General features: G+C 40.9%; 1 protein-coding gene across 2 annotated transcripts in view; it reads left to right on the top strand.

Annotated features, from left to right (window-relative positions):
- LOC308189595 (uncharacterized protein) overlaps nt 1–26,864 on the top strand; it is a 102,815-nt gene that overhangs the window by 18,389 nt on the left and 57,562 nt on the right. For both annotated transcript variants that reach the window (XM_080579757.1, XM_080579756.1), the window contains exon 2: nt 14,442–14,471. In XM_080579757.1, coding sequence (XP_080435883.1) covers nt 14,442–14,471 — 30 coding nt within the window. The remainder of the gene's footprint in view (nt 1–14,441; nt 14,472–26,864) is intronic.

Here is a 26,864-nt window from a genome sequence, read left to right as displayed (position 1 = left end):
GCCGTGAGCCAGAAAAATCTGATTATATTTTAAACTTTCAGAGATGGACTTTTTCGTTTCACTTCTTAGGGAAACAAAGAGCGAGGCAAGTGCAGGGAGCTGCTTCATGTGCGGTAAGGGGCTGGTCTCCGGTCCGTAACATCTCCACCAAGTTTCACGTTTAGGGCAGCCCTTGCCCCTGTATTCTTTTGGCCTCCAAGATTTTCTGTACTTTGAAGTTACTAACCAAGTTAACCTTTGACCGAGAATTTCAAAATCACCTCATGAAAAGCCCTTCCCTGTATGCTGCCTGATAAATGAAAATCTCTCTTACGCTTATAGGACTCATAAAGCCTCTGCAGAAAAGACTGCAGGCTTTATTAAGTCTGAATTGCAGTTTTTCTGTATAATCCTTTTTAGGAGGAGGCATACCAGTTAAGCGTATGAAGTTCTTCCTTGCTTTTTGACCTCTAGAAGGTAAAACTGGGCATAAGTAGTTACAGGGGAAAATGGTGGTGGTGCTACCGTGGTGGGAGCACCTTGCTCACAGCGGGGGTCGGTCTGGGAGGTAAGAGATTGCACTCAGCCGTGCTGTCTCAAGACCTGCCTGAAATAAAATTGGAAAGCAATCTGAAAGAAAATGAAACAGAAGTACTCCCCACCCCTATGTTTTTTGCACCAAGACAATTTAAGGCTGTTGTTTGACTAATTCAGCATCTATTTTCTGGAAAAAAAAAACAAAAACAAAACAAGGTAGAGCATCAGCAGGTGCTGACTGCACACACAGTTCTCTTAAACCAGGGGCACAGTGGGTCTCAACCTCTGTATAAAATCTTGGTGGACGACAGGGATCCCTTTCTGGTACATGGTATATCTTGTGTCTGAACTCCACTGGTTCGTGCCTGAGCATCCCGAGATTTCTAAATACGTTTGTTAGTGGCTTTGTGGATTTCTGTCCTTCTCATGCCGTGTTCCTGCGAATTGCCTTGTGATGCTGTCGCCGGGGAGCTGGCGGGTTTGCTCTGGGCCGTGTAAGAGGATAGCTGGGAGCCCGGCTCCCATGGGCAAGCCGCCCCGCTCAGTCAGCCAGCGCAGCTGCTGCAGCTCTCCTCCGTGCACCTAGTGCTCTTGGGACGAGGCTTCGCCTGAAGGGCGCGTGGTGCTGTTGGCTGTACAGTTCAGAAAATGCCTGATTCTCCCTCAGGAGAGGGGGGTTTCAGGCTGATGGGCCACCCCGCAGTGCTGTCAGAGGGGTGAGGGCATGCCTCTGGTGGAGCAAGTTGGAGATGGCTGCTGAGGGCTGGCTTCGGAAACATCCCAGTAGGGCGCTCTCAGTGCTCGCCTGGGAGGTGAGATGTACCTGGAAGGAACATGCTGTCTCGTAACGGCAGTGTCATTTATTATGGGATACACAGTGTGGGAAGGCAGACGTGACACGAGCTATCTGCTGCTAGCAGAATAATGCAGGATGATATTTTTAAGAGAAATCGTAAACATGTTTGGCATATAGACACCATAAAGTGTCTCCTGTAAGACTCATTCGTCCAGTATTGCCTAATCAATTTGTCTAGAGCTCGTTGTTTTTGAAGGTTTGATTTCTTTTATGCTTCATGCCTCACTCTGGCACTCTGATGTCTGACTGATGAGGTCTTTTGATGTGCTATATGTATAGCCCTTATGAACTTGTCTTGCAAAATCAGTAGATTTTAATCAAGTGCTTCTTTGAGTACTGAATCCTAAATATGCAGACTTGTTGGCACTCAGAGAGCTTTATTTGTCTATCAAAACACATTAAAAACAAGCAAGTCTATCGGAGCTGGCTATCTTGAAAGGGTTAGGATTAAGATACCAGATTTAGCCTGTGGCAGCACTGAGGAGGATAATGGTAGATAGATGGACAGAAAGATAGGGAAATAATTGACTATTAATTTAAATGTTTTGGGGTTATAAACTGACTTTCCACCAGAACAGGTCTGTCATTACCTGTTTTTCTCTTTCTGAGCAGTTCCTGATCTCTCTGAATCCACTGCTGTATGCTATTTTGAGAGTCTTTTCATGGTTAATTGTGGCTGTGAGGGCTGCACGTGGGCGACCAGGGCATCCTTGGAGTTGTGTGAAGGTGTTGGGTCAGGAGATCTGCAACAAGGCACGGTCAGTTCACAGGCGTGAGTTGTCTTTGGTGTTGAAAACGGTGTTCAAAATCATAACATTTGGGACTTCTAACTGTGCCCCTAAAAATTAGGTTTTGTTCCCTGCAGAAACTTAGGACAAGATAGGCACTTCAGATGCACTCATAGGTATTCTGTAGGTATTCTTACTTTCTGTATGATACCTGGGTGGTTAAAAAAATGTGATGTCTCTACTGATTTCCTTCTTTTTTTCCTTTTTCCTTAAATTTACAAAAAAAGATATTAGGGGATTGCACTAGCAAAATGTATAGACCTTTCTTGACTTTTGAAATCCCATCTCTTTGTGGAATTTCCTGGATTTTTCTTTATCTTTTAAATGAGTTTCTGTGGAGAGTTCAACTGCTCATAGAGGTTCTTAGACTTAAAATATGAGCTGTGCTAAATAAACAAATAGCAGTGCCTGTCGAAGCCCGTTGAATTGATGTCTGCATAGCAACATAAACACAGCACAGCAGAAGACAGTAGTTGCGGAAAGGACCTGAGGAATCTGATAAGTCTCTCCTCCTTTGCTGCTAAAATATCTCAAAAATGGAGAGAAAGCTGATAAAGCACCCTACCCACTTTGTTGGAGACAGCCAGCACACTGTATAAAAGCGAAAGTTTAGCTTTTGGCTTACATAATAGAAGGGGGGAAATGTCACTGCGGATTATACAAGTTGTACTAAACGCTTGTCTATTAAAAGCAATTTAGTTTTTTCCTGCTGTGCTGGCATATAGAGCTGCTGTCTTCTGTGCCGTAGTGTTAAACCGACACAATTTCAGCTATGTTCATTTTTTATTTTTTCAGAAAGTTTATGTCTGTCAGTCACTTATGGAAGTGGCTGGGAATTACTAATGCAGAAATTGTGCGACAAGGAAGCAGCTGCTTTCCCGCTGGTGTCTGCTTTTTGTTGTCTTTGAGTGCGAGCGCAGGATTTGGTGCTGGGCAGCAGAAGCAACAGCACGCAGACTCAGGGCAAAGCAGAACGAGAGACCTGTGGAATGTCAGTCCTTCAAGCCTTGCGAGGCAAACCGCTGCTAATGAGAGTGTTTCTGGGTACATTTTGGGGAATTTTGACCCTTAGCATTTATATGCAGTGGTAGAAATATGATAAGTTTGGTTTAATCTTCTGGAGGTGCAGTGCTCGAAATGGTCTGATATAGCTAGCATATGTACCCCCATGTCAAAAAGTAGACAAACTTTTATTACTGCTATTTTGATTTTTCTTCTAAAATACAGGCAGAAGGTGTTTAGTTGTGAGAAATGTAAAATATTTCCCCATTTAAGTAAGAGGCTTATTTTTGTGTGTTATTGCATGTGTGTATTCCCTTTGTTCCACCTTGTCAGTGGAAAATCTTTGCTGTGGTGTTTTGTTTTGTTTTAGGGGGAAAAAAACAACCAAATGGGCTTTTCGTTTTCTCCAAATTATGGTGCTACTTTGATAATAGTTACAGGAATTTATTTTTTGCTGGCGTTTGATACTAGATACAGGATCGTGAATTTTCAGAAGTGACTCATGATTTGGTGTAAGACCATCTTAGCGCGTAACCTAAAACATCTGAAAGATGGTATTCAGTTCTTACTGGAAACAAGGTTCCATCAGAGATGGTCTTGTTTTCCTGAACTCCAGACAATTCTGTCTGGATAACAAGATTCTCTATAATTTTCTCTTTACTGTCCTTACAGCACCCAGTGGTGTAGTGGCTCTTTCTCCTTTTTGCTTGCAGTTAGCGATCGTGCTGCTACGAGCAGGTGATCAGGCAAGAGCAGACGTCAGTTCCTCGGCCTGTGATTCAGCAGGGGGAGGACACTGGGAGGAGGATGCTGGATGGGGTGGTGTAAAAGAGATGGGTACATATCGGGGGGCAAATGTAGAACCTCGGGAGGGTTCTCAGAACAGCTGCACTGCGATCGGGAGTGCCATTCGATGACAAATTATGTATCGATAGGAAAAAGTGGAGCACTGTGTTTATTCCTGCCGAGGAGACATTTCTCAGATCTTGTCAACAGTAAACACCTTTGAGGATAACCTGAATCAGTACCTTGTCACCAAAGCACGGCTACGAAAGCAGTCCGTAAGCATTCACTTGTTGGCATGTTTTGTTCAGAAACAGTTTCTCTGCAGTGCTAAAACAATGGTAAAAATCATTTCAAAATCATAAGTAAAAAGGTCTGATTTCAAATAGATGAGACTAGCACAGCCATCTTTTGTGTTTACAACATGACTTTCAAGATAGCATAAGATGAATAATTCAAAAATGATTTTGGAATTCACCATGGATACATCCTATGTGGCAGGTTTACAGTTCAGTATTGTTTTGAGTGAAGAAATCATGTAAAAAAATACAAGAAAATCTAGAATAATTCCATGTATCATGCAGAAGTTCATCAAAATAACCTGTTAATAGCTATCAGCGTTCACTGGAAGACATGTTCATAGTTAATCGTTTTGATTCTTCATCGGTGAGGAAACCACAGAATATTCTGTCCAAGTTGTTGAAGATGCCATCCAAAATGCAGTCCAAGATTTTGATTAAAACAGAGTATGCCTTTTGCACAATGAGATTTTGTGGCTGGATCTAATTAACAGTGAACAATTGGAACCACAGGAGAACAAAATAAAATAATGATTCAGATAAGTTATGGAGCTTTTCCATTACATAGCCCATATGACCGATCCCAAATACCGACGTCATAGATTGAGTCTGAAATAAAAAAAAAAAAAAAAAGGCAATGTTGAAATGTTATATGGAAAAAAAGCTCTTCTGGTTTGTAACATGAAAAAATGCAAATTTCTGTTCCATTGTAACTTAGCTGCAATATTCAGCTGCTTTGTCATACTGTACTTCTGGTGCATTTGCAGAAGAGAATTCCTTCCTTATAACCATGAAGCAAAACATGCTATGAGAGCCTTTTTTGAAATAATTATAGAAACAAGAAAATAGGATATTTCGTGCCTAATATTGACTGTGGACAGTGAGTCCTCTGCCTCCCCCCGCTTTTCTCTCCAACTTGCTTCTCTGCCCCCCTCCTATACAAGTGGGCTTTGAGCATCAACTTCCCCCATCAGCTCCATGCTGACCTGGGAGGAGCGTGGCGGTGATGGTACCCATTTCTCCCCCCTGCCAATACCCCGTGTGCCGTGGGTTTGTTGCACGTGCCTCATACCATCGTATTTCTTCCTGCGCGTTTCCATCGCACTGCCATCCTGCATCCCTGTCTAGCTCAGGGATCCATGCCAGCAGTCAAAACATTGTAATTAGTACATATATTTTTAATTTCTACATGGGAGACATTACTCAGGGTATTGACATCTGTTGCATTGGATTAGAATTCCTGTTTGCCATCTAGCTGCTGGTAGTGCCTCTCTCCATCAAAGCAATTAATCAACTGGTGTACTTTTTGTCCCATATAGCATTAGTAATTGTTTTGAGTGGTGAAGGGTAACCCTGAAAATCCAGTACATAACTCCACATGCTACTGCCTACCAGTAATTAATTATTAACAAAATTTGAACTATGATAATTAATCACTGATCTTAGAGAAGAGGTTTGGGAAAGTAATTTCGGTTAAGTTTACTGGAGTTTCTTGAATAACGAACAGTCAGATTCTCCCATTTTCAGTAAGTTTAACAGTAAGCCAGTAGGGTCAAAAAGATCTCAGGATAACTTTATACAAAATATCTTGACTTTTTTTTTCTGATCTCTGACTCAGTATTTGATTGTGAGAAGATGTGGAGATCTTCTTGACTTGACAAGAACAGAAATAGTGGTATCCATCACTAACTGAAGAGTGTGTACCGTATTGTAGAATAACTTGTAAGCTAGATCCTCTCACGGGAAACTCAAAGTGAAACTTAACATCCTCTTTAGTGCAGATGGTGGGACGCTTGAAGGTGTCTTTGCTTTGGTGTTTCTCTAGTCTTGGGACAAGCTGGCTGGCAGTTGGCCCCTGGCCTGCTTTGGAGCATCCTTAGACACCAATGCCTCTTACACAGCACAAACACGAGAGCGTGGTCTTTGTCCTCAGCACCGTGTTCTTCTTATTCCTTGTCGTGCTGATGGCACTTGACGTGATCGGTAGCTGCAGTGGGCTCCTAGGTCGGTTGTTCTCCTGCTCATGCAGCTGTGCAGCTGCTCGACGGCCGCTGGTGGGGACCCTTTGGTCTCTGTTCCCGTGTTGCTGCCAAGACTTGCAGCACCTGGCATGCTTTGGCAGCTTGCTGGGGTGCATCATCTGCCTTTGGTGTGGTTTACTGCTTTGGGCTTGGAGTTTGTTCTGCTCGTTTATCTCCGTGTGCTAACTAGAACAGGTATATGCTACCAAATTCAGCCTGCGTAGGAGACCTTGGCAGAGACTGCAGGCATCCTTTAGGGAGGACACGCGGTTAAAATCCCTTTTATGGAAACATTGCAGAAGGGTCTGTAGCATAAATAGTGATAATACTCGGAGGATTTCTTTAAAATATGATTTTGCATATAGTATTTCTTTTAATGCATCTTTATGCATAAACCCTCTCAGTATAATTACGGCTCTGTAAATCCCCATTATTTGTTCTCCATTAGTAACGAAGGATTTCTCTGTTGAGTTACAATGGCAAATGCCTCATAAACCTGACAGCTGAGTATTATCTGTGATATGCTGGAGGGAAAAAAAACCACATGCAAATACCATTATCTTTCTAAAAATACAAAAATGTAAATTAAACTTTCCTATGGAGTGTCCAAAATGTGGAAAATAGCATTTTCCCTCTTTTTGGTACTCATTCGTTCAGATGTTTTCAATGTGAAAGATTGTAGTTTTGAATCTGAGTACTTGGATTGAATTTTTCCCAGTCTCCTTGGGTAGAAATAAACATAAAAGGCTATTGCAACAGAATGGTTTTGATACATCACTACATATTTACTAAACAAATGTTAAAATCTGTCAGTTTGTCTCTTAATCAGAGTTTAGCCCAGTTCCCCCCTTCAGAAAAACCCTGGAGCTTCAGCGTGTTTGACCTTAGCTCCAGAAAATAAAGCAAATACAATTTATTAAGGCTTTTATTCTTTTAGCTTAGCCAGAAAGTCTTGATTCAACAGTATTTTGAGTTTAGTCATAGTTGGTTATCACTAGCAAGTGTTTTTATTGTCAGTAGCAATGTTTACCACTCCAAAAATGATGAAGAGAGGTTAGGCAGCTGCAAGGACTAATTAACTGTAGTTGCTTTTCAGTGAAGATGTATATGTGCTGTATATATTGTGCATAGGGAGACGTTTTCCAAAGCACTTCTTAGCAATACCTGTTTCTGTTTTGTTATCTATTTCTTATAAAGGCAACCAAAAGTGCCATTAGAGAAACACTTCCCAGCAGAGTTGCTGGCCTGATGCTTATGTCAAGTTGTGCAATACTCCTTAAAATCATTATTGTACCGTAAACAAGAAGAAATGACTCTCCTCTTTAGGCTTGCTTCGCACTGACTTTCAAATGGCAGATAACCATTTTATTTCTTCTTAGGGTATTTGTGTAGCTTTCCACCTGTGTGCAGAGCTTAAGGACGTATTACCTGCTCACGCAGTCTGTAGCCACAGCTCTGCACTGTGCTGGGACTGTTCACTGGGGCAAACAGGGACTTAAATTAGGGCATGCGCCACACAGGTAGAAAAAAAAATAAAGAAAGAAATACATCAACCAAAAACCTCAGTGGGATCTCGAAGGAGTTATTGTGCTATGGACTAGTTCACCACAATTTGCTTTTTGTTTGTTTGTTTTTCTCTTTTTCATTAGATGGGTATATTAAGCCTCTGCTTTCATAGCACTTTTTTGCTTTAGTTTTGGATGGGAGGTACCGTGAGACCTGCATTCCAGTGCCTTGCTGTCATGGATGTCATCTGCCATTCCGAGGAAAACCTGGCACCACTGACTCAGTTTTTACAAAATGTTCTGGGGAACAAATACGCATTCTGGGTGTATCGCGAGCAAGTGGAGACTGCCAGCTTTCAGCTCTGTAATGTGTTGGGTTGGGACTGGCATCCGGGAAGAGGTAATATAGCAAAGTCTGTCCTGTTTCATTCCAGGACTCAGTAATGACCTGCAATGGCTGGGGATATTGTACACCGACATCTACTGTACATTCGTTCTTGAAGACACTGGCCATCTTCGTTCTGCCATCTCACATAAAGCTCACCAAGGGTGAACAAGGCAACCGTAATTGTTCTCATACCGTGGAGAGGGTGCAAGCAGGAAAATACGTGCTTTCTGATCAAAGGCTTGAATGTCCAAGTCTTAGCTCTCATATAGTTTGTGCTTACTCAAGACATACAGACAATGATTAAAATCAGGCGTCTGGTTTGAACCTAAGGATGAAATTAATCTCCCCTCATTTTGGCTGTCTCAGCTTGCCTGCTCTCTGGGTTCCTCTTCAGTGAGCTGCTGAGGAAATTCTAGGCAGCTGTTTGCACCTCCGCTCTCAGAAGTGGCAGCTTCGACCTGTAACTACAGTGTTTGGTTAAAGACATGTGGGATGAATACCCCAGCCCCCCTAACTTTCCATTTCACCACCTTCATGCATTGCATTTAAAGCTTGAAGTTGCACCCAGATTTGAAATTGTTAGTGTTCTGTGTCATTTTAGGCAGTACTCAGAAAAATGGTGAATGCTCATAGTTCAAAAATACATACAAAGGCTTGTTTTCAGCACCTTGGTGCCTCTCTTAATTGAGCTCTTCAGCTTAGGTCAGATTTTCAAGCCTGAGGTGAAGGGAAGGTTTCTCATTACCTTCAGTGTGAGTCATGGCGATGACTTTGGTAGCCCTGGGTCAGGCCCTGCAGAGATGGCATCCTCAAATACCTTTCCGAGGGAAAAAAGATTTAGGTTTAAGGCATGTGATTATGTCATGCACAGAGAGTATTAGCTGCCTTTCTCTCAGACCTGCTTAGCTCTCTTGAATTTTATGAAATCCGTACATTAGAATAATATGTTAGTTTTTCTCTTTAATGGCACAAATAATAGAATTTGTAAAAAGTTAGAAAAATAAGTGTGGATTTGAAGCAATTACTTTTAAAGTACAGTTTTTATTTTAAAAGTAAATGGATTTCTCTTTGTCATTTTTAAAGTCAAGGAAAATTGTGACATTAATATTTATAATGTAAATACAACCTGCTGTAATGGAACTTGAAGGCCTACTAGCCAAAATAGCTTTTAATCTTGTTAATTCTTCGTTAAAGCAGAGCTTTGTAACCTAAATGCTGGAAAAACAGGACTATAGACATGACTGTCTGTGGATTCACCAGTTGCTGGAGAGGATAATAGCTTCTGGACAGCTTCTTTTTAGCATTTCCATACCTTCGCCAGTAAAGCAGCTGTGAATTTTCAGTTGTTTAGGATGGTCTTGGGCAACAGGTAACCATAGCATGGTGATTGTTGGTTCCTCATTATTCCAGCTCTGAACAGCAAGGTCAACCTACCTGGCTGAAAGTCAAGTCTTCTTTAGACCCCCAGAGAAGACTGGCTTGCAAATCATTGAATTCTATGATTTCTATTACAGCCAGTCATCAAAAGCATGGCTGAGGAAAGAGGCTTGTGCTTTGCATTCAGCTCTTTCTTGGGCAGAAGAATGGCAGTGGTAGGTCTGAAGTGGTGCTGCTCATGCTGGTGGGGTACCAGTGCACAGACCACATGTTCCTCTTGCAGTTGGCAATGATGTGTAGGCATCTGTAGTTGCAGCTGGGGTTGTATTCAGGCTTTTTTTGGCAATCATGGTTAATTTTTAATCTGTACGTATGCCTTATATGAAGCTTTTTTATGTGTTGTCTGCCTTCCAGCTATGATCTTGTCTTTGCTGTCCAATCTAAACATGGGCTTTCTTCTAGCCTGTTATCCTGCAGATAGCATATACCAGCATGATAGTTATGATTAGCATTGTGCTAGCAGTAAACGTTCTCAGGATGCATCTGTATGTTACAGAGAGCTTGGGCTGTGCAAACAGGCATATCTACAGCCTTCCCATACCCGCAGAGACTGAGTCACGGTAAGGAAGCACCAAACAATTCAGACCGTCTTGTGTTTCAGAAATGAAAGTGCCTGTCTCGGTTCAGACTTCGGCATGCTGCAGCAGTGGCTTTTCACTCTACAAAGTGCATGGCACAACTTGCTAACTGCTGCAAGTGCTGGAACTGTGAAATCAAATGGCCTTGAGTCAAGAGTGGTGGGCAGGAAGGATTAAATTGCTTTTCTGTGCCAGCAGATTTTGCATCATGTGAAGGGAGGTCAGTGAGATTTTCCCTTTTTTTTTTTTAATTATTATTTTTTACTGTTGTGTATTTTAATTCTTAGTGGGAGCTGCTAAAGAGTAGCACTGAAAGCTGAAAGTAATGGGGTGGCTTTGGGAATAAATTTATCTCCTGGTCAGGATTCTTGGTCCCCCACCCATTTCTTTTTCCTTCCTCAGCTCCAGCTCTTATGGAGTGAGAACTCAGTGGCCTTTCCAGGCTCAGCTGGCTTTCTGTGATCTTTTGTGGAAAAGGAAATTGTAGCTGCTTTGCTCAGTCAGTCTCCTTGTGGAGCTCTGAGCATCAGAGCATCCTGCAGGGGCTACAGAAGTAAACTGAAGCAAAGTCTGGGGCAATGGTGAAGACTAGAAAACTGAAAAGATTTGGATCTTTTGGCAACTTTAAAGATTTCCCCTAGTTGTGTCTCTCCAGTTGTGGCCTGTGAAGGATTTCAGGTGCATAGAAGTAATTTGAAATAGGATGAATGGTATTTTGTTGGATAATGATGTATGTATAAGAGGAGAGGAGTGCCCTCATCCCTACATCCCTACCTGCTCAAAGGCAGGCAGAATATGTAATTTATATCTAAATTTTGTGAAGTGCACCTGGATGCCTTTTGTCCTACTGTGTACTGGATAGGTGCTTAATCATTTGGAAAGAACTTGTTTTAGCTATTTGGATGTATTCATTATAGAGATCAAAACCATGCTTTGGTGAATGGTAAGATGTTGCCATAGCTTCAGCTTTGCAATGTCTTCTAAACAGTATGCAACAGAAAGATGAAATAAGAATGACTGAAGCAAGAAAGAACCCTTTTATGCATACAGCTCCATGCAGTCAAGAATTTTCTGAGTCTGGTAAAGGAGGAAATTTTCATCTATATCAATTCTGTTGTCCAATCAGTTTGGCAGTATTAATTTTCTGTGGTTTGTCTGCAGTTGGTGGTGAGCATTCTCTAAGAAGACTCATGAAGAGCATCAGTAGCGAAGCACACTGTTAAAACAGTTTCTGTCAGTAGGTTTTTAGTGTTAGTTTTAGTATTTATAAAACTGATTCGTAAGGAGCTGTTCCGAGAAAGATGGAGCTTGCAAAGAGATTTTTGATTTTTTGTGTCTGAATTGAGAGGAAGACGTTAAACACCTTGTTGAAATTACAGAGCCTTCTGTCACTGAGCACGGACAGTAGTCTGCTTGGTTTAGCTCCGTGGTAGCGCTGTGCTCTTGAGGCAGTCTAGCAGAAACACTGAGAGTGCATCCAAAGTTAATGCAGTTGGTGGCAGGCAACAAGTACAATTTTTACTGTAAAGAGACATATGCTTGGAAATATGACACATTTGAATACTGCAATGAAAATGTCTTTTTTTGTTGTTGAGCTCTTCTCCACCTAAGCAAGGAGGTCGTTAAGCACGAAAGCAATGCAGACGGTTAGCAGGAAATGCTATCTTCTTTACACAGGTGCAGAGAGCCCACGTGAAGCTCTTTGCCGAGGTGTCAGAGGCAGGTAGGGCAGGAGGCCTGACAAATCTCCTACAGGGACTGCTGAGTGCCTGGGGCCTCACTTACCCAGCGTGGTTTTGGGCACGGTGTGGTGGCGGTTATCTCCGACTGGCGAGATGCTAGGTCATCTGAAGATGGAAAGAAGCTTGCTGCTACCTGATGGAGAACAATAGCGTGCACTTCTTTCTCTGGAAGTGGCCCTCTTCACCAAATTGCTGCTGGGACCATCAAGCTGGGCAAGTAGTGGGTCCCGTGAGAACATGCGATGGGGGGCGCTCATGGCTTCATTATAGATTGCTCTTAGCTGCTAGACCAGATAAGGTAAACTTCAGCCAACTCTTTCTTTAAGCATGTTAGGGGATTTATTTATTTATTTTTTCTGAAGTCATAAAACCTGCCAAAGTCAGCTTTCATTCTTCTTTTAAAAGCACGTAGGATGAGTTAAATATGCTTCAAAGCAGTCCATGCTGTGAGTGTTTCTAGCATAGACATACTTCGCTTCAAAAGCTGGGGATCTTGTCACAAGTCCAGAATGATTTCTAGTCTTCTTCAGTCTTCCCTCTGAACCTGCTTTGTGGTTCAGACAGGCCATCCTGTAAGATATTCCTTTCCATGCCCCCGAAGTCACATGCTGATCTTGTAAACTGTGTGCTGTGGGCCACTGTAGTACTGGGACAGGTGACTAACAAAGAATAAGAGACATAAGATGTCCTCAGCTGCACTCTGGCTAGCTTCAATGGATGTTTTGCGTGAGAAAGGTAAGAAGGATTTGGCTCATGCTGTAATAAATCCCGTTCAATCCTATTGAAATCCTGCGTAGCATCCAGTGATACAATACCTACTGGTCCTGTCCCTTGATTCCTGTAACGTATGCAAAACCTGTCTTAAGTTATCTCTAGTGGTGACCCAAGGCCAGATTGGTAAGTGTGAAGTAATCTGGAGCTGATGCATGTTTTATTAGATGATTAGAACAAAGAGCAGTAGAAAATTAAACCTATGACTTCTAATATATTTTATTAAGTAATGAAATGACCTTATAGTTATTCTCCTTCCTTTGTAGGCACACGTGTGCACATGCTCAGTTGTGGTAAATCAGACATTGTAAATGTCAGCTCTGATGAGCTGATTCTTAAAAATGAGATCTTGTGCCGTTTCACAAAATGGATGTTTAATCTAATGAATTTCTGTACTTCATGAATGTCTCTTTTCATGTTTACTCATTCTTTTTCTGACACAGGCCCATGTTAGGTCCCTTATAAAATACTCGGTGCACGTGCTCTAACTTAAGGAAAGAGGTGATTCTACTATTCACTTAAGCTTTTCTTGCCATAGATCAACAGATTCACAGCCATTCTTAAGAGGACTGTGTTATTAACTCCTCTGTCCCCTGCAGAATAGTATTTTTATTGCAGAGCTGAGAATTCGTATCTTCAGCCGTGGCACTGATCCCATGCTTTGAGGCCAAGCTTTGAATTCATCCTTGACAAAGATGAACAAGTTCTCTTCTTGTTTTCCCTCCCTCTGTAAAACCCTAAATGCATTGATTGATGGCCAGCGAGGCGTACACAGAGTGCTAGAGGCTGAGACACTTTGCCTGCGGCTCACTGTGATTTTCTCTGCTTTTCAACAACTACCAGTAATAGTTGTCATTTTATTAGACTTGCCTTTTTGTTTTCTACTTTATGCTGTGTATCGTACTAATTTAGAAAATGAAATCAAATGAAGTGTAATTCTGTCCTTGTATATATTAGTGGCCAAAATTCCCATTTACTTCAGAGTTACCAGAATCTAGTTCCCAGTAATAATGCTTCCATACCTGTAAGTAGCCCCCACTGGCTGTGAAGGACTGAACAAGTCACAAAGAAATTAAGGGTTACTTCCATTATTATTTTTGCAGGCCTCAAAATCCATCAGTTATTCTGAGTCATTCTGAGCTCGAACTTTTTCAGAAGAGTGTTACAGCTTACTTATTTTTGAGGTTTCATGATGTACATTGGTAAACTTAGCAAATGTGTCTTTTAGAATGGATTAGCTGAAGCAGATGTTTAATAAAATGGTGTGATGTTTTTATTCTTCCACAGCTGGCGCTGACTTTACCTGTTTTGGGATGGAGCAGAACCTACCTTATTTAAAAACAAACAACAAAACTTCCAGCTTTGAATGGGCATATTGAAATGCAAATCCATCTTAAAAGAAAAAAATATCCAGTGTTAAATAAAAGTAATAGCAATACAAACACTGAACAGCCTACAAAGCATACCTAACCAGCCTGCAGTTCAGGTGGTGAATTAACTAAATTGGTTGTTTGTATTGTTATTTCCAGAGTATTTGAAATGTTTGTTCAGAAACAGTGGCTAGCTAAGATAATAAATAAGTAAATAAATACCTTCCAAATTGCTGAGAATGATTAACTATCAAAAAAACGGAAATTCATTTCCGTTATATAAAAAGACACCCATAGCTTTGTGTTGATTGAAGTGAAACTGAAATAAAGAAAAGTACTTTTTACCAAACGGATCTTTAATACACATTTCTTTACTCTTTTTCAGTGAAAGAACAGAAAATGAAGCTCTAATAAGGTAAGAATTTGTTATTCCACTTTAGTAAAATATTCAAGTCAATTGTACTTAATTTTTATCAAACATGCTAAGCATTTCAGAGCGGATCCTAGATACAGTGTGGGTCAGTATGACAAAACACAAATTAAAAAAGAAAGAAGGTAATATTGCAGAATGACTCAAGTGACATTTGTCGATTTTTTTATGGTTACTGAGCCAGTATTTTATCTCTTAATCACAATAAGATACCTGCATAGATTTGGAAACTTCTTTTTGCCCGTGGAAAATTTACAGGTAATTATTTTTCTTCAGACTTTATAAATTTCGCTACTCAGGAAATTAAAATGTTTGTTTGTAAAGAGAACTTTCTTGCAGTTTGAAAATGAAACATTAGAATATATGCTGATGAGTAACTTGTAACAGATTTTTGGTTTATGAGATATGGTGGTCAGAGTTTATGAATTACACAGGTAATTAAATGGATCTTTAGAGAAGGAGCAAATTCGTCTAGGAGTAAATATTTTCTCCTCTTCCACATGACATGATTCAAGCTGCATTCTGGAAGTTGATGCTGTATGTACCTACTGCTAAGCAAGAGACAGAAAGTGCTCTTTTTGTTTGTTACCAACTAGAAGGGGCGTTTAAAAAATGGGGTTTTAATCTTTTTATTTCTTTCATCACTAGTGAGGATGCTGACTTTCATGTGCTGCACTATCTAAAGCTGTATGCTTAGACTGTGAAGCAGCAATGTCAAATAATTTATAATCAGGTGTGTGACAGCAAGTTGTTCAGCCAGGCAGCTGCAGTAGGAACCTGTCCAGAGCGTAACAGAAATATGCGGTTACTTTTCAGTCACTGGTTTTCAGGTAATTTCCTCAGTTTTTGTAGCCATTCATGGGATACTGAGGAAGGGAAGTGTTATTAGTAATTGTTTTCCTTTTTACCCATGTTTGTCTGAATTGTTTTTTATTGGTTGTTAAAGTAAAAGCTTTTGGGGTTATGTGGACTCTGTGCACCTATTTCAAGTCAAACATCTTCCAAACAGAAGTGTGATTAAAAGGAAGGGGTTTTAGACCTGCTGACATATTAAACCAATAAAACTTGATACATCTGCGTGAACTGTGTTCCATATTTCCAAGGGACATCTTTGGAATAGGGAAGAGGGAGGCTAAGGAAAAACAGTTAAGCTATGCAAAATGTAAACTGTCTGAAGCCACAAGTGAGTAGAAATGTGAAATATTAGTGGAAAAAAACAGAAGCGTTGTGAAAAAGCAATGAGGTGTCATATCACATTTTTTGTTGCGGAAGGTTTGAAGGTGATGTTGTAAATAGCAGACAACCTAGCTTTGGATATTCTTGCTGTGTATTGGTACACGGAGTGCATGTGCATGTGCACGTATTTGCAGTTACAAAGGTGTGTGCATACATAATGTATCTGAGAGACAGCAAGATGCGGCTGTTCTGCACCAGGTCCGTGCAAAGGACTGAAAGCCCTTCTGTCATACAGTCAGCTAAGGAACTTTAATGTGTTGAGAATCACATGGGTAGTACAGGGATTTAGTAAATGCCAGAGGAAATTCTCGTTCTGAGCAGTCTTTGTACACTGATCTCATCAGCGTCCACGATCCAGAGAGGACACAAGTCCTCCTGTCTCCTCACCAGGATTCAGCCATACAAGAACTGGCCAAATGTTGCAAAAACGAATTAAGCTCTCTCTGTTGTTAGTTGATCACCTAGCACAAGAGAGCCTTATGCGGAGCTCCTGTATGCTACAGCAATATAAACGTCTAAGTAATATGTGTAAGTAATATAGCATGACAGCAGTAGTGGAAATTTACTCATTTTGTTTCCCGGAGTCACAACTGGAAGTAGTTTAGGGTACATATTGTACGCTCCGGGATTCCTGCCTTGGCAGTGCCTGCAGAAGTACTGGCTCATTCTGTTAACAGGATTTATAAGTGATTTTGATGTAGTAGAAAACCACCTGCCATAGGCCATTGATTTCTTTATGAGTTAACTGCAGTATTTAGGAACTAATGATCTGGTTGGAGCTTGAATTAATCAATTAAGTTAGAAGGGAAACCCTCCAGATTGCAGTGCTATTTCTCCCAAATTTTGAGGTCTTACAAGCGCATTACTGCTATGAAAGCTGGGAAAACTTATTAAAGATCTTCAGTGCCTTCTTCTTGTACTTGAATTGACTTTTCTCTTTTAGTCTATATAGTCAAAAGCTATCTGTAATACCACCAGGAAAAATAACCCCCAGCAGCTGTGTGCGTTGGATTCAGGAATCTCTGTTTTGATGTGCCAGGCAGGCAAACTATTTATCTCAAGTCAGAGAATTTCGGGGTGTGATGTGGTTAATATCTAAAAATATCTATGTAGGGAGATAGGATAGGGCTCCAACAGACAAAAACACAGCAAGATAAGCAAGTTCACATTGGAAATACGATACCGTAGGTGTAATTAACCATTGGAAATGCTTAGAAAGGAATGTGGTAGATCACTTAGAGTAATTAAATCAAGATTAGATCTCTTTCTGAAATATCTTCTAGTAGAGTTACAAGTTCTTGTGCTTTGTAAAGAAATTGCTGCGTGAGGTATTATGGCCTGTGCCAGGCAGGAAGTCAGACCAGATTACCATAATAGTTCCTTCAGGCCTTCTAAATCCACATATCCATGAACAAAGGCTCTTATGTGGTACAGGCAGCCACAGAATTTCCAAAATCATCGCTGAAGCAGCTCACTCTTGTTTCAGTGGTGACTTACCGTGATCCATTGAAAGGCTGAAAAGTCTTTGAGCAGATCCATGAAGAAGCTCCGTGGTGGGTACAGTGCTGCTGAGTTGACAGGTTTTGCATGCTGCATTGATGCATGATAGCAATGAACCAGTTTCTGCTATGGTTTGAGTAGATGCATAGTCCAAAGGCACTTTTTTTTTTTTTAATAAATCTTCTAGTATTCCACTGGCTTCCTTAGTAGTTTGCATTTGTATTAAGATCACTGAAAAGTAATAATTTATATATGATGTTTATTGAATCCCTTCTGTGATATAAACTAACATCTTGAATAAACTCAGGTTTTTTTTCAGTTATACTGTGAGCATAATGCCATCTTTAAGGTAGGGCTTTCTGTAGTGAAGTGCTGTATCTGAAATCTTAATATCCATATGAGTAGCAAGGGCAGGGTAAATTTCTAGTAGATTATACAGAATTCCTAATACAAAGTAATTTGCTCTCCCCCAAACTGAAAAAGAAATAACCTGTGTGTTTGCTCTGGAACCTGCATGGAATACTGGTGGAGTGTGGAGGGTGCTCGTCTTTCAGTTCTCATCTGCTACAGGGAAGTGCATCCTTGTTTTACCGGATAAGAGGCAGCAGATCCTTTTCAGAGAAAATACTTAAAAACAGTTGATCAAAAAGTAGTTCTTTACTAGAAGAAATACTGTGTTCTGTGAGCAAAAATACTGTGAGCAAGGATAGCTCTGAGTCCTTTTTGTTACTTTGGTTAAATCATTAATTTTAACATCCAACATTAATTGGGGATTACTGTGCAAGATACTGCAAGTGGAAAAATCCATCAAGTTGGGATCAAAGTGATGTCATCCTACTGCACCTATATAGCACAGCATCTATTACAGATTGTAGATGTAACTCCTCAGTAATAGGACAGAAGTAATAACTGAAAGTTATGTTTACCATATGTGTGTGTAAAAAATAGTTCAGGAGCATTTTCATGTCATCCTGACTGTTTAAAAACCTGCAAAAAAAAGCTGTTCTGTTAAACCTTCAGAAGCTAGAGCTCTCCAGGGTAATTCGATGGAGAGCCCAGGCATAGCAGAAGATTTTGTGTCCCGATGCATGTGATGCCGACAGGTGGTGGGCAGCCTGTACCTGGCTTGTTCCTGTCCTCTGACCATCCCTGCTGCTCCCCCTTCCTGGAATAACCCCATAACCCTCTCATATGTTTTACACGTGGCTGTAGGACAGGCAGAGCAATGGCATCCCCTATTAACTGTGATGGCAGACGGGGCAGTCTGGTGCAGTGCTGGCACGCAGGTGCCTGTGGTGGTGCACCTGAATTAGGACTGCTCTGGGGTGACGAGTACGAAGACCTGAAGCATCATCTTCCTGCGACTTCTGCTGTCCCTGTTTGATAGAGGTTGACTTTGGCACCTGCAGTTTAAACTAGAATTATAAAAATTACTAGACCAAAACAAAAGAAGAGCAAAAACAGAGAAGAGAAATGCCATTGCGCTTGATAATCCAAAGCGAAGTGGATGAGATGAGTAAGTCTGTGTCTCTGCACATGGAGGCTACACCCGCTTTCACAGACTTTCAAGGAGAAGGGAAAGGTTAGGTACGGATGAGAGGCTGGAAAAGGATGAAAAGGTGAATTACCCTTGCTGATAGGTATGGGATTCGCAGCTGTGGTGAGGTAGAAAGGAGAGAAAGCTTTGGTTAGTCAGGACTCAAACATGTTTGGCTGTTTGCTGTGAAGTAACCGTTGTGATTTTTTAGTATGATATTTTTTTATGCACAGTCTATCTTGAAAATATACACACCTGTGGTTTTCACAAATTCCCGATAGCCATAATACCGGCTGCGGAGAGCATTTCAAAACAAACTTCAGGATGTCTTTATTCATGGGTTTTTGCTACCACAGAGTCACTCTTACTGGCTACCTCAGTTAGGAAAAGGAGGGGAGGAGGTTGTGCCATGGGAAGAAAATTGCTGTCTCTGTTAATAAATGTATTTGAGCCATCAAATCACTGCTGTTTTCTTCTGTGTGAAAGCTCATGGCTAAGTTATTTAATATAAAAGAAAAGAGTCTTCCATAACACAGAAGAAATTCCTCTACTGGACAGTGATACATGAGGCTGCAAAATTAATTTCGGGTATCATTGAGAGCTTCCATGTCATTTCTTTTGGTTCAGGCAATACTGTGAAAGCACTCAGACGACAAAATGAGGAGCTGTACTGAGGTCTGGGGAGTTCCTTTGGCTCATTTCCAATGTACTGCTAGCCCAGATTTTTGTATTTATTTTGAAGAATGGTGCTTCCATTAGAAGCTCAGTTTTACTGCATTTAAAAGCTGTAGAATCTTGTGTCCTGTACTTTGTTTACTTAATAACCCCTGTACAAGAAGCTACGATTCTGTCTGGGGAGCTGCCTGTTCCCTTCCAGGAAATAAACGTACCCCTTTTATTTTTAATCCCCACGCTGTGTTAGAGCACAGTTCAGCGTGAAGAAGTGCCCTGGTGCTTACACTGTGTTGGCAGTGTCTGCTCAGATCAGAGTTAAGCGTGCTCTGCTCGCTGTTGCGTAACGCCGCAGAAAGTGTCGATTCAGGGAAATTCGGATGCCGTGAGGGAACGAGAGCATCGGGAACGTTCCCTCCTGCTTAATGGAAACGTGGCTTTTGGCGACGAGTGCGTTTGAAAAATAGCAGATTGTGCCTGTGTGCTCATTGACTGAGTCCAACCTGAACACCACGATGATGTTAAAATCCCAGGGCACCGGGTCCTGCAGCTCGGTACAGCCCTGGGAGGACGGCCCTGGCTCCCATCGTGGCAGCCTTCAGAAGATTGCTTCTGAAAAACTGACGGGCTGGCCAAACAGATAAACTCCCATCAGCGGGAGAGGCAGCCCGCTGTTGGTTTGCATACGTCTGCTTCGTTTGGCCGTGCGGGTCATCCCACTGACTGCAGTGGGCTCCTAAAACCTGCCCGTGTCGTGGAGAAGAGGGGCAGGTAGGACAGCGGGCACCGTGTCAGAAATCCGGTTTGTCTTTTGGCACTGTGGAAATAGTCTTCTCTCCTGGACCTGGTGGAAGGGTGGGCTGCTCACGTAATTCTTCTCCCTTTGTCATTTTACACAGTAGTAGCCCCCTTCTTTTATTCAAGAGGGATCCTGGTTATTACAGGATATTTCAGACTATTGTATGCTAGTACTAGCACTAGTCAAAGCCTTCTGATGAAAAATATATATTACTGTAAAAGTGTGTGAGAATGTGGCCTGTCCTCTGAAATGCCAATTCAAATGTGCAGCTTGTTACAGCCAGATGATTTAGAAGGTAAAGTAAAGGTTGAGAAAATCAATGCTGGGCTGAAAATCGTTAGTCCTGTTCTCTCTAAGCAGTATGTACCCACTCCCTGCATTTCTGCCACTTTTAGGGTCTGAGACTCCATAGAAGGCCTGCTTAGAAGCTGCTGCAGATCTAAATGGTGTTGGCTAGATCTGCTTTTAGGTCATTCTCATTCTATGGAGCAAGCTTTGGTTCTGTAGTTTCAATTTCCTCCTCTGTGGCTTTAATCCAGCACTCTTCCTTTAATTACATCCTATATACACTTGTCCCTTTGAGTCCTCCAGCCCTCCCCCTCTGCAACTTCAGGGTCTGAGTTGTTCACACTGTTGTGTGGGAGACTTAATGTGAATTATTTAATTTTGTCAGTCGAGGTAAACAGACAGTAAAAACATACGCTGCAGCACAAAGTGTTCTCTAATCACTTATTTGACAAGTGCATTTTAATTATTTAGCATATCTTGTAAAAGTAATGAAGCCCTAGTAACATGAGACTTAACACTCTGCTATTAAATTTTCCCTGGGAGGTGAGAAAAGACTGCTGTATTTTTGGGTGCAAATTGAGAGCCTGCAAACTAATGAGGTTCGACTAAGAATACGTAAAAGGGGCCGGAACCTCTCAGTGCTTCTTAATAGTTTCGGTAATAGGTAGTAAATCCAAGAGCATCCCACAGTTAGACAAGATTCTGCCTGTGTTGGCAAACCAGAAGATACCGTCTGATGCCTTGCCAAAACAAAACAGAGTTTTCTTGGCCCAGCTGTAGTTTGACTGAATGTATAACTCAGTAAGAGGAAAAGCCGTAAGTCACAGCCTTGCTGAAGAGGTATCATTCAAAATAATTTTCTGTAGCATGATATAGTTCATGTTTCTGCAAAATAAATATTTAATCAGAGCTAATATTTTTGGTTCCCTCAGGCAGTGAGAGATGTGGAAGTTCTAACTTTTTACTCAAGTAAGTGCAAATGCAGTCTAGCAGGAAGTTCAAAGTAAAATGCATACCTATCCTAGGGTTTCTGAAAGTGAACTGGAGGTGCAGCCAGCCAAGATGGATGGCTAATTCTGTTACTGACGAAGAACAATTTATCTTGAAGTTAAAAAGTACTCCCCCCTCCAAAAAAAAAAGTGGTGGTGGGGGCGGAAGAACCCCAAAAGATAATGAAAACCAAATTGCAAGCAAGCATGCCTGTTTGATTGATTCGGGTAGTGTGATGAACTAGGTCAGTTAAAATGCAAAAATCCCAAACATATGCAAAAAAAAAAGTCACAAAATGCAAAAATCACTGTAAAAATCCCAAACATAAATACAGTCTCAAATGCTGTTCTTGCCAGTTACAAAGCAGCCTCCCCATGCCAACCCCACGCCTGACATGGAGGGTGCACAGTGAATCTCTTGTGGTATCCTGGGCTCTTTATTTAGAGGCCCCACTCGCAGGATGTTGTGCACAGGGTGTTGTGCTTCTGGTCCGAGCTGTTCCCCAAAGAGCTCTGGGTGCTGGTGCAGGCTTTGGAGATGGCTTCCTACAAAAGCTTCAGCTCCCCACATCTTCTTCAGACAGGAGAATGGGAGACGAGATGTAAATTTCTTGTTCCTCCTGTTTTTTGTTTTTGTATTTTTTTTTTACTGGGAATTATTTTGTTTGCAGAGGGAGCAAGGGCTGAACAGAGTCCACTGTATTTTTCCTATAAACATGCTGCTGACAGGCTCCTTCTGCAATTTTCCCTTCATCTGTGAAAAGGTAGGCTGCAGAATACTCAAGAAACAGTACAAGCTCTTCCCCTGTACCATGACGGGCAGGCCTGTATTTGTAATGAATCAGGCTTGAGGCAGTTGTCATGTTTGCATTTAAGGAAACTTACCAGACACATCTGTCCATTAATGCTCTCCCTCCCTTCTGATCTGTTAGAAGCTTATTCCCATCCTTCTGGCCATCACCATCTTTCACTGCCCTTTAGTAAATTAATTTAGAAACCAATCATCCCTTCTTTGATTTAATAAGAACAGGAAAAAAAAACAAAAAGCAGAAGGAAGGGTAAAATAATAAAATTTCAGGGAGGGAAATTGTACACTCTGAACTTGCACTTGAAGTGCATGTGCACATTGTAGAAAGTTAGCACGTGTCCATGGAGGTCACCCAGAAACCAAGGAGGATGTTCGCTGCCACATCCGACTGTCACCACAGAAAAGAAGTACCGAATTTTTGCTGACTAGGAGGTCAGGTTAAAACATTTCTTAGGCCTTTAGTTATAGTAGATGTGTAGTACTGAGAGAAAATCCTGTTGAGCAGTTGTGACAAGTTTAACATTTCTGGCTTCCTTTATGTTAACACAGTAACCATACACACTGTTAGTCTCACCCCTCACTGGGGCTGATGCTGCGTGCCTTATTTCTGACAGTTCCAGAGCGGGTTTGTAAATTGCAAATGCATGCAGGGTAATAAAAAATTAATTGTAGAGCCACTTTAACACAAAGTGACACTGCTAGCCCATCAAGATTTCCTAATAAGTAGCCACAACACAGATGTTCTTTACCACATAATTTCTTGAGATATGGGAAGTCGTATTTTTCTGGCAAAATTGTAAAATTAACTGATGGGAAGTTACTGGGATTTATGGGAAGAGCTCCAGCTTAGCTGGCAGAAAAAGGTAAGTGAAAATGGCAGGGAGTGCTAACTTCTCTCAACAACCTCTCCTCAGCTGGAAAATGGCAGGCTGAGCCTGGCGGCTCCCATTCTGCATGCTTATACTCTATATTCTACATTTCTGAAAGTTTTTGAAAGGTAGAGCTTTCACATATAGGAGGATGTGAAAGTTAAACAAGAGCCTGATGTAAAATGTGTTAACATTCATAGTTCTGTTTGAATGTTATTATTCCCTGCTTCCTTGAAATAAAATTAAAACAGAACTTGTGCTGATTTGTTGTTCTTACGGAATCCTAAAACTTGGTTCTGGCTGACATAGCATCTTACTCATTGTGTCAAAGCCTTTGAGATCCTCTTAACTCTTTCTGTCTTCCTTAGAGTGCCAGTAGAGTTTGCTCAGGCTAATTCTTTAATTAAGTGGAAATTACACAAATAGGAGTTATTTTACACTCATGCTTATGTAATGAGATAGAGCTGCACAGCTGACCAGAAAACAGTCCTTCGCTGCTGTTCTCAATTCCAGCAGGTTTTTCACTTCAAGGGCTTTTTACACTTCCTCCTAGTTTTTATGCATCATTTTATGTGTTTGAACTGAAATTCTGAGAAGAGAAAGGAAAATGAACCATGGACATGAAGAAATGTGCAAGGACAGATTGTGAGAGAGATTTCCTGTAGGAGAATGGCATGGAGAAAGCAGTGCTGTAGGAGTGGTTTAATCAAAAAGCACCAGTTAGAGCTGCTTGGGATGGTAAACTGTCATATAGGAAAAATTAGATTAACTGAGACAGAATGCATGTCAGGAGAGAGGAGTTTCATTGGACTGGAAAAGCCTTCCCTAGGGACAGTAAGTGGCATAGTTTTCCAAAGAAAGTGTCCCTATTCTTTTGGAATTGAAAACTCAATTGAATAAATACTAGAAAATGTAACTCTGAAATCTGCAGTGTTAGAGGCGAGCAGGGTCTGAGCAGAAAGCCTGCTTCACCTCTGTCTTCTCACTTGGTTGAGACAGCTCCACGAATCTAGTTCAGACTTTGGATAAAATCATAAGGTATGTTTTCTCCCTCCCTCCCTCTCTCTTTTCCCTAAATGTTATTATACTGCAGCTTGGCTCTGTCCACATAGGCTGGAGCAGACTGTGTTGTAACTTGCTTCAGCCGCCACTGAATTTAACAGCTTTTGGCTTTGTAAGCGGTGCCTTAGGAGAACTCTTGCTCATCTGTTCCCTGAGCCAAAGGAAAACTCCTCCAGTAGCTTTCCCAGTGTTTTCTCTTGCTGGAACACATAGTTACCAATTGCTAGGTGAAGATACACTACTTTTAATCATCTTTTGTTTTTGTGTTTTCTGTTTGTCCAGCTGACGTATTTTGAAACATACACTTTGACTGGAATGGTGAAAGAGCCCTTTCACAATGGATTTTTTTTCTTTTTCCCATATTCCACACAGTTAAATTCTTCCACTGGTGGGAAAAATGCTTTTCCTTGATGTAAATGTGTGGCAGGTAGCTGAGTACTCATATAGCCATTCAGATTTCCCTGTTAAGTATAATTCTTTATAATATTTTTCATAACAAAAGGATTTATCTTTGGAATCTTGTTCAGGAACTTCTTTACACAAGCGTATCTGTCGTTCACTATTGGTTCTTAGGAAATCAGATCCTATTGGCATTTAGTCTGTAGCTAGAAAAATGTCTGCTGGGAACTTCTTAAATAGGACGGCAATAAACATTTGGATTATATTTTGCAAGTACAAATCACTTGCAGATATTTGCATATTCATTTATTGAATTTCAACTTCCACCTAAGGTTAGATGAGACATAAACAATTAAATAGCACCTCTGGCAAAGCATTAGTCAAGAGAGCCAAAGACATACTGGGAACTCAGAGAAAGGTTTCTGAAGTTTTAGAAGGAATTGGGACAGGCTTACACTTTGATTCATCTCCACAAATGTGATATCAATTTGGAATTGATGACTTAGGCTTTCACTCTGATATACATTATTTTTTAGAAATATATTTAGAAATATCTCTGTCCAAAAAATATTCATTGTAGCATTGGGCAGACGCAGGGACTGTACCTTGGTCTGCATCGCTACAGGAAAGAATGACTGTAATTTAAAGCCAACTAAAAGATATAAAAAATTCATTTTATTTATTTATTTATTTATTTCTAAGATCTATGGATCAGTCTCCACATTGTGCTTTGTAGTAGAGGTCACTGATAAATCTGATGTGCTGGAAAAGTGTTAATAGGTTTTCTCCAGCTGTTGAGGCAAGGCCAGAGCAGTCGGGGGACGTGTAAGACTGGCTGTACCTCCAGCCTGACATTGATCAAGTCTCAGGATATTTCCGGGCAAGAAATGTCTAGCAGTTTCAGCTTTCCTGGTGGTTTTATGATGATTCAAAGGGAGAAAAAAAAAAAAAAAAGCTCTTCAAGCTCATTTTCATTGATAGCCTAAATCAGCTTCAGGCAGAGGTCTGCTGAGGCCAGTAGGCCAGAGTATAACACTGTGCTGTGCTGGCCTTCCAGAGGTGTGGGGGGGGGTGTATTCTTCGCCTGCTTCGTTTTAGGAAAGTAGTTGCAAAAACTGTGAGAGAAAATTAATGTAATTAATTATAATTAGCATGGTGTTTATAGTGGATACATGTTCCAAAATGTGTAACAACAGTGAAGGAGATTTCATAACTTTCAGGAGCTGTAGATTTACAGGAACAATTAGATGAGTTAGGCCAGCCTCAAAAATCTTTTGAACTTGTCCATTTGTGTCTTTTGAAATCCTCCCAGTTACTGACAATTAAATTTGATGCCTAGATGCTTGTTTACATAAAAGCAATCAGCACACTCTTTCTGTTTGTGTCTCAGTGTGTCGTATTTATTTAGCAGCATTGCTGGATTTTAAGTTCTGGAGATGAACCAAAGCGCTATGGGCACGAGGCTTTCCTGCATTTCATTCTTTGTCTTTTCGTGCACATGTGGATATGCACTGAAAATGAAGCTGGTAAACTCTCAGTTTTCAAACCAGAGTTTTGTCTGTTTTTATTATATAGTCATAAGGTTCTCAAGAGATGACACTCTGCTTTGTAGTTTGTTCTTTCACATCCACATGTCCTTTGAAAATCTTACTAGTTCTAAAAAATCTGTATTGTTTCAAGGGAAAAGACCAATATAGGACGGTTTAGATTATATGATCCACTCTGTAATATGGTTTCACACTTTGACAGGAATGATAAAGGATTGTAGTCAATACTTTGATATGCAAAAGATATCCTTGTTAAGTTCTTAAAGTAGATTTTGTTTTTAGCCACATGCTTTTGCAATCATTTCCAATTTTGCAGAAGATCCCAGTGAGTATGGTCTGTATCAGAGGTTCATGTTAACTTCTGTTCTATTGTACAGGCGTGAGGAAGTACCTCTTATGACCTGTCCTCTTAGGAGAAAATGAAAATTACTCAAACTTTGTTAACCTCTGACATGAAATTCCTACTACTGCTTCTTTCATTTCTTCCATTGAGGATGGATCCATTTTTACTTAAGTTGTAGCAAAGCTACGCATTCAAGAACTCCTTCCCTACATGGTGATTACACTGCATTATTTTCCTTTCACTGTATATACATCATTTTTCTTGCAATTTTTGGGAACTATTTGCAGTCGTTAGTGGTTTAAACTTCTTGTAGCTAAACGATATGAAAG

Source organism: Anser brachyrhynchus (assembly GCF_964034855.1).
Source record: "Anser brachyrhynchus genome assembly, chromosome: 2".
In the NCBI taxonomy this organism is placed as follows: Eukaryota; Metazoa; Chordata; class Aves; order Anseriformes; family Anatidae; genus Anser; species Anser brachyrhynchus.
Note: the sequence above shows the minus strand (reverse complement) of the source record. Positions and strands in the feature narration are given on the sequence as shown.